Source organism: Trachymyrmex cornetzi, unplaced genomic scaffold (genome assembly GCF_001594075.2).
Source record: "Trachymyrmex cornetzi isolate Tcor2-1 unplaced genomic scaffold, Tcor1.1 scaffold21, whole genome shotgun sequence".
Classification (NCBI taxonomy): Eukaryota; Metazoa; Arthropoda; class Insecta; order Hymenoptera; family Formicidae; genus Trachymyrmex; species Trachymyrmex cornetzi.
The window spans coordinates 120,818-129,320 of record NW_017296741.1 but is presented as its reverse complement, the minus strand read 5'-3'; the positions used below and the strand labels follow the sequence as shown (position 1 = coordinate 129,320).

The 8,503-nt window shown below is 33.6% G+C and overlaps 1 protein-coding gene across 1 annotated transcript in view; it reads right to left on the bottom strand.

The window, feature by feature from the left end:
- Window positions 1–622: 622 nt before the first annotated feature.
- nmo (serine/threonine-protein kinase nemo) overlaps window positions 623–8,503 on the bottom strand; it is a 44,699-nt gene continuing 36,818 nt past the window's right edge. The window contains exons 9-10 of the mRNA XM_018505519.1: window positions 7,511–7,604; window positions 623–1,051 (exon numbers count right to left, since the gene is read on the bottom strand). Of these exons, the coding sequence (XP_018361021.1) occupies window positions 997–1,051; window positions 7,511–7,604 (149 nt within the window). The 3' untranslated portion in view covers window positions 623–996. The remainder of the gene's footprint in view (window positions 1,052–7,510; window positions 7,605–8,503) is intronic.

Below are 8,503 nucleotides of genomic sequence, written 5' to 3'. Positions count from 1 at the left end.
CTAAGTCAGTCTTTTCTTAGAAAATGCTTGAGGAATACACCAGTGGATACTGTTCTTTTTTTAATCATTTTTAACCCTCAGTATTGATCCTTAGTATTCTTAGAATTTTCGTCCCGTATATGTCACTAAAGTTCTGTGAACACGGATAATCACAATATTCCACGAAAATTTAAAGAAATTTAATAATCTATCGGAAAAAAATCCTGTTTAAAGTATAAATTAAATTTAAATATACCATGAAAAATAGGATACTGCCTGTTTCTTGTACTTTAATGTTCATTGATACAAATTCTTCTGATTAAATTATGATTGAAAGTTACGAGAAGAAAACTCGTTAAAAAAAGATCTGGGGAAAAAAATATCCAGAAATGTATTTCCAAAGGAAAATGAAAGAAATCTTTCATTTCCTTTTATATATCCCTGAGAAAAAATTGAAAGAACTTCAATCCTCTCTCTTTTATAAAGAATACACAAAAATCTAAAAAACCAATTTTTTCCAAGTTTCTCGAAATATATTCTTACACATGAAATCGAAAATATTCATGTGTTTATTTAATACTGATAACAATTTAGTACTTACGACAAATACTTTCGATTTCTTGAAAAAAAAATGGTACGAGTAAATTGAATAATTTTTTGTGAAATTGAAAGATGCATTTCTGAGATAAATTAAAAGAAACTTCAAATTCTTCGAATCGAACGTTCCTACTATTTTTCTACGCATCCCTCGCGATATATCCCATGCATGTATATGTATCAGCTAGTCGAAAATTGAGGCTATAGTGTGCGGCAGTCTATTGTCTCTCTTGGCTCTTCTCTCCGTAGCTTCTAGTTCCCCGTTTTCCTTCTTCTTCATCCTCCTTTTCTTTCTTCTTGTTATCGGTGACTTACTATCTTCCGGTCGACGAAGATTCTCCTTTCTTCTTGGAGAGCGACGCGGAGTCGTCACCCTCGAGTCCGACGGTCTATCTCAGGAACGGGAACGGGGAAGACTTTTTATTCCCACTGGTGTGGAGAGGGTGGCAATTCCGAGGGGTGAGCCACCGTGGAGCTGCAAGTCGTACGAACAAGACATTAGAGGAGCGACGAAGGGCGAAGAAGAGACTGAGAAAGCTAGGCTGGGGGAGGGGGAAGGGGGGGAGAGACGTGCGACCCTTTTGCGGTAAAGCGAGTCGACCACCCTGTAACGGCCATCGGTATTTCAACCGAAATGATCTCGACAAAATTATTACAAAGTTAATAATTTTTCTACGTAAATTAAAAAATTTATTATTAGACGATAATAATCTGATTACCGTGGAGTAGTTAGGGCAATCGATCGCGGGGGTGAGTGAAGGGAGAACGGGTACAACTACGTGCGAATCGTCGAGCTTACTCTTCAAATCAGAATTTTCGTATATTTAACCTGAGCAAAGCTTAACGTTAAAATTGGGGAAATTTTCGAAAGCCTTTTACATCATTTGACAAGACATAGAGCTTATTGAAGTGATAAATTCGAATGGATTCGATTAAATATTCAGCTTAATTAATTATGTAGCCATTAATCAAGAATATCATATTGAAATTAATTCGTATTAAATGTACTTGCTCGGCCATCCGCGTTCTCTAATGATCGAAAACGCGAAGTACGAAATGCCACAATAATAATTTATAACTATCATTTCGCACTTCGGTATCATAAATAAAATCTAGAATTACGACTAGATCGTAAGGATTGAAATCGTCAGCGAGCAGTAAGGTGTGCTTTACTTTCTTTCTTCACTTTTATGTTCGTTAAATGTAACAGCACTGTTTTCGTCTATTCTTTACAATTGGTTAAGTAAGGAACACAAAGGAATTAGATACAACTAAAAGCATATGTACAACACAAAACAACTCTAAATTTGTGCATCATGCCTAAGACAATCGTTACACACTGAATCAAGGTTTCTCTTTTGTTCGTTTTCGATAACAAATCACTTTCTATTTTGGTTTCAACTTAATCGCCAAGTGACAAATCGAGGTCGATAATTATTAATTACCGTTATGGAGCACGGACTACCCGCTCGTGACGATCATTTCGAAGAATTGATGAATCTCGACTATCTTAATAAGCAAAATATCAAAATTGTTCGTCTGATTTCCATGCAGCTGTCAGCATGCGTGACAGCCGATCGTCTCTCTTTTAAATCTTTCTCTCTCTCCTTCCTTAGACACATTTTCGATTTTAATATAAATCTACTTATCCGTTTTTTGATATATATTTTTCACATGTATTGAATTTAATATTGACCTAATATCGGGTAGATACTATCTATGGAATAGGAAATGTTTTGCATGGATCATCGGATTATGAATTATAATTCCAGGTGAATTTAAGAGGAGGGAGGTTGGGGAGATAAACCATGCAGATCTTCGAAAGAGAGTTTTTATCTTTTTTCTTTTCTTTTTTTTTTTTGGCGCGTCGCGACGTCATCGCTTGTCTTTCTCATCGATACGTATTTCTCTCAACTGAAGGCTGCATGGTAGATCAGGCCTTCTTTTACATTCATAATGTCAACGACAAAACAATGTGCTCCGTTCAGGTATTTCCTCTGTTTTCTTTTATGCGCAAGTAGCGGAATGGCGAGACAATGACGGCGGGTGTGTCGTGCGCTTACGAAACCGGGGTGACCGCTTGCAAATTACTGTATTCAGATTATTAACGTTGCGTAATAGATTATAGGAAATTAAATTTTCGATTATTTAATCGGAATTGAATCTGAGACGGGAAAACGAATATATTTCTTCAATGTATTTATCTTTTAAAGGTTCTGAAAAATAAATTCCGAATTTTATTTTTTTTAATTAAATTTAATAAAATTTCAATTTCAAGAAATATTTATTTTTATAGTTTACTATTAAATTATTAATATACATATTATTAATGCAAATAACATTTTAATGTTATGTACAAAATGCATTAATACTCTTTCAAATAAACAGGTTTAAAAAACGAGATTAGTCGCAAATTGGCAAATGTTCCTCGAAGATCGTAATTGTTTCCTTTTTAATCAGATTCTTTCGGGCTCGCTTTTAAGTTAGCCGCAAAAGTGGGCCAGCCAGCAATGCGATTTCTCGCTTCAGCAACGCTCTCGCGAAATAGAGAGAAAGAGAGAGACACAGAGGGGACAGAAACACACTCTTCGGACAAAGGAACGGTATCTCGCCGAGTAATGCCGAGTACATTATTGTCGTGCGGATGTTTAAGGAGCCGGATGTTTAATTGCGCGTACACGCGAAACTGCCGCTAATTAGCATCGCTAAACGCACCTCGTCTGTCGTCACTTAAGACATGTCGCCGAAATCCGCGAAAACTAATGTTAGATTATTCCAATTTCCGTGCAATTCCACAGAATTTATTTCTGAAATTCATTACGAGTAATTATACAAATAGTAATAATGTAATCTTCTTACGGGGACTCTCCCAAATTCAACAATAAAAAATCCAAAAAAATCAGGGCGTATGAGAGTCAGCGTGGTAGTTAGTACGCAATCTTAAATCTTTATTCCAAAAAATAGTACTGATTTTTTTGGAGTAATTATACACTCGTACGTTTTTCAATTAATTCAGTTACTGCGAACATACACAAGGTAGTTCTAACAAAATGAGCGTGTAGTTGTACTTTGAATAATACAATTATTTACGAAATATATTGAAATATCACTCGCAAATATTTTACAGAAAATGTTCGGATTATATATTCGACGGGTATAACCCATTTCAATAATTTCGATAATAATCTTTAATTTAATTTACAATAATTAAATACGTATCATATTTTATAAGAACTATATTCAATCCGGCTTTAATCATTTTTAACAGAGTTAATTTAAAAATTATTATCTGGATTGATATTATTAAAATTTTTCTTACAAAAAAATCCCCTAACTTGAAATAATTTTTTCGGATTTATATGGATTGATACGGAGAGATCTTCGAGGAATTTTATTTCATAATTTCTTTTTAATTTTAAAACACGAATGTTTAATCAACCACGTCGTGTGGTTGTGGTGATATCGAATTCATTTGTAATTATATTTAATTATAAACAAGTATGTCACCCCGTTTGAGCGCAATCAACCCGCCTTGACACGAAATGCACGACGCGACCGATCCGATTCGGAAATGCGACGTACTATACAGAGCGCTTCGAAATCGCTAACTATACTCTCTTTTTAACTTTCAAACACGTACAAATAATAATATAGCAGTTTTACGGGTAATCGTAGATAAGCATTTATTTGTACGCGCATTTATCTATTGAAAATCGTAAGAGGATCGATGACATCAGCGATTCTGAAGGCACCGTGTATATCGGTTTCGCGCGGGAGCGTCCAAAATGTTAGAGGCACGGCATATGTACATTATGAGGTAAACAAAGGATGGTCAGAGAACCCAAGGTGAGACAGTTGTAACGCAAGCAAAAGGCAATATACTTGATATTATAAAAAATAGGCTGGATCATGTACCTCTGCGAGCGAGGTCGCGCCGACTATAGCTGACTCTCAGTTCGTTCGGTTCGTTCAGGAGGAGGCGTAACACGATTTGTAGTAGTAGTGGTAGTGGTAGTAGTAGTAGACGATAGCGGTAGTAGTCGATAGTAGCTGACAGTGGTAGATAGCTGAGTCGGTAGTGGTAGTAGTAACGTGTACGTATACGCGGCGCAGGGCGCTGGTTCGGCGATCGGCTTGCTCTAACTTGACGGTAGAGTAAGCAAGACGTACAATTGTTACACATCCACCATCAGTTGTAAGTAACACTACCCAACAACACACACCTTGTAGAAGTTACGACGATAACGGTACATATTGGATATCAAATCGACAGGCCGAGACGTACATTGTAAATGTCCTTATTCCATACGTATTAGATAATGAGGAGACAATTCAGACAATCATAATGAAATCTATATAGATCGATTTCGTGGAGGATTTTGCCATAAGAGTCACGCCTAGATTTTCGAATCTTTTCGAATGGTTCAAGATAACTTGTATCGATTCGAATTATATGCGAATTTATATTGAATGTATATTAAATTTTAAATGATTATAAATTCGTTATTCGTAAAAATTATTCCTTGCTTAATACATCTTAATGCAGTAAATTTTTTTAAGATAGTATATTTTATAGCTTATTTTTTATTAAATATGTCACAAGTGCCAAAACACGTTACAAAAATCAATCAGAGAACAACTTATAATACAAAAAAATCTAGACGTACTGATATTTTCAATTTCGAAACCAGTAATAAAAATTTAAAATTTTATCTTGTTTTTGTTATACTTCTACAAAAGGAAAGTTAAATTTTGTTGAGTAGTGTAATCTGGGGAAAAATATTGCATATGTAGATCTGTTACTATTAGAGATGTTTTTTCGTCTCAATATCGCAGAGGGAAAATTAGAACGATATTCTAGAATACAAGATACTTGATAATTGTCCTAAATTGTGTGAATTAGTAAAATGTTTAAATATTCAAAATTAAATTATAGAAAAAAGTTTATATTTTTTTTCTATTTTTCAACTTCACAGAAATTTTTAATAGATTCTAATGGATTTCTATTTAATTATCTTTATATTATATTTCTTTTATATATTTGTTATCATGTAATTTTCGTTGTTTTCATCATCTAATTATTATCTGTATATTATGTCGAGAATTTACACAATGGTAAATATCACAAAATATTACCCGTCACTTTATGATGAAATAAATTGATCGCTTCAATTGATTATTCCGTTAATACGGTGCTTTCATTACTTTTAATAATGTAAATTTTGCTGTTCAAAACGCCATAATTTTAAATAAAATATAAAGTTATCTTCTTATTTATTTATGAACATAAATCACTTTTTGAAAATTTATAAAGAATAGATAATACACTTTAGAGTAGAAAATTAAAGAAAAATAATTTCATTAATATATTTTATATTAAAATTTAATTAAAATAAATAAATATATATATATATATGTACATTTAAAATCTAAAATCTAAAGAATGGTGACACACTTTGCGATATTTTATATTATTATCAATTAAACAAAAAACAATAATGTTCAAATAATTTTGAGAAATAAATGACAAATTGTCAAAAAGAATACAGACTACACACAAAGAGAGTGAAAAGAAACATGAAAATCATAGAAAAGATTTTATACATGTTCCTGAATCTTTCATATCTCCAACTTTAAAATATCATTCTAATCCTCAACTTTAAAATATCATTCTAATTCTCCGTTCGACGATATTGATAACTATCAGTTTCTTATCTACTTGATTTCTACTCCTTCGCTATATCAAGAGATCGCATACAGCGATTGTATCACAGTGGGCCGACAGGGTTACGTGAAAAATGCACATACATTTTAGACTTTACATGTTATTCTTCCTCGGAACAACATCAAAAGCTACACTGCGTCCTTTGTGGACGTTAGCAAGAGGATCGCCAGGACGAAAGGCCCCTCTTTCTTTTTTTCTTTCATCTCAAGTTTCGTATAATCGATCGATTTCGAAATTTACTTTCTCCGTCGTTACGCGTTGAAAGACTCAGCCGGCTCTAGTCAGCGCTACTCTTCGAACACCCGATATATCCCGCTCGCGCTACTCGATTGCTTGATAAGAAACACTGTGCGCCCCTCTATGAACTCTCTTGGGGATTATTAGCTTGTCTGTCTTTTTTTATCTAGGATTTAGGATAAAGGCTCGCGATGCGAGGAGAGGTACGAATGCGAAGGAGGGGAGATATATATTGATTTCTTTATAATATTAATCTCGAGGGACGGTAAAAGGGAGAATGTTGCGAATGTTTTTTTTTCGGTTTTTCTTTCTTTTTTTTAAATTCTCTTAGGTATTTTTTCGTCGATCAGTTCTACACGGAGAGAATTTTCTTTTAAAATTTACCCTGAAAATATGGTGATTGTGGTACAATACAGTATTTTAAAGATTTTTACCATGCACTTCAGTAAAATTGATCAAACTTATTTTATACTTTATTGTAGTTTTATTAATGAATGAGAGAGATTTATATTAAAATTTTTCGAGATACAATGTTGTCCCACCATTGTCATATTTTCAGGGTAAATTCTAAGACAAAATTCTCTCCGTGTAGTGACTTTGCTGTATGCGAAAGGGAGACTTTTGTAAGTCGGGTTATGTCATATCGCTTGTTCCAAAACCACAGAAGCATTACAGCTGTATGTATATATTCATACATCAATGATACAAATCGCATCTTCTTTCTTCGTCACTATTTATCAAATCTCGCAATCAATATGAAAAATCTCACGATATTCTACTGCATTGAATTTCATTCAAAAAATTATACGAAGAGTAATAATTCCTTTGAAAAGCTTCTTAATCAGTTGATATTTTAATAAGCTGTGCATTTTACAATCTTGTTTTTTAACCTTCTCCGGTAATTTTGGAACAAAAGCGTGTACCGATCGGCCAAGGGCGACTCGCGTGGATTCGTTTTATAATGCGGCTTACCTCGCGAAGCTCTTGAATGCCGCGGACTGCGGATTAATGCAGAGCGGCACTCGCGACGTGTTCAGCTGCTCCGCTATAAATTTGTGCATCTCCTCTGAAACAGACAACGACGTACCACCATGTAAGTGAATGATGGAGTTGGGACGTTGATGACGCGATACAGTTTCCCGCGGTCGAGATAACGACACTGTGAATAATGCCATGGCTATATCCTCACCGCGCGATCCAGCGCTAAACGCAGCTAAATCGTCCTCATTCTCGTCCGTGTTGTGTGTATAATTTCATAGTTTTTAAATTTGATTATTAGTATATGTATTTGAATTATTGAGTACAAAAAAGAAATGAGTTCAATTTTGCCCGAAAATTAGTTTTTCTTCTCATTAATCTTGAAATAGGTATAGGTATGTTTTCAGTACAAAGACACTTGTCCTAGACTTCTAAGAAAATAAATAATAAGTGGAAAAAGGAACACTAATCCACAACTTATCCATTTTCGCAATTTGAAAAAAAAAATTGAACGCTACTTCTTGTTTATATTGTAGAAACTTTTTTGATGAGATTTTCGAATGACTAACGACTGAGCTTGAAAAATAATCAAAAGAGATATTTTAATAGTCAGTATTTTAACTTCAACGTTTTCGAGGTATTTTGTGTAAATATAATTTTGTTTCACATAAAGCGAGATAATGATTGTTTAAGAAAAATGAAGATAAATAAAGTATCTGAGTGGCGTACTATAAAATTTTTAACTTTACCAACGTTGAGTGTAGAAAGAATATGAGTACAGATTTGAAATTTAAATTTTTCGCTTAATAGACAAGCATTTCAAAGCTAGAAATGTTTCAAAAATATTATTGAATGTCATATTTAAATTCCTAAAAGTAATTTTGCTTATTTTTTCACTGGAACTAAAATTGAACAGTTTTTTGTTAATACTGAAAAAATTAATAAATGTGACTCGTCCTCTTTCTGCACTCTCGATTCATTTATTAT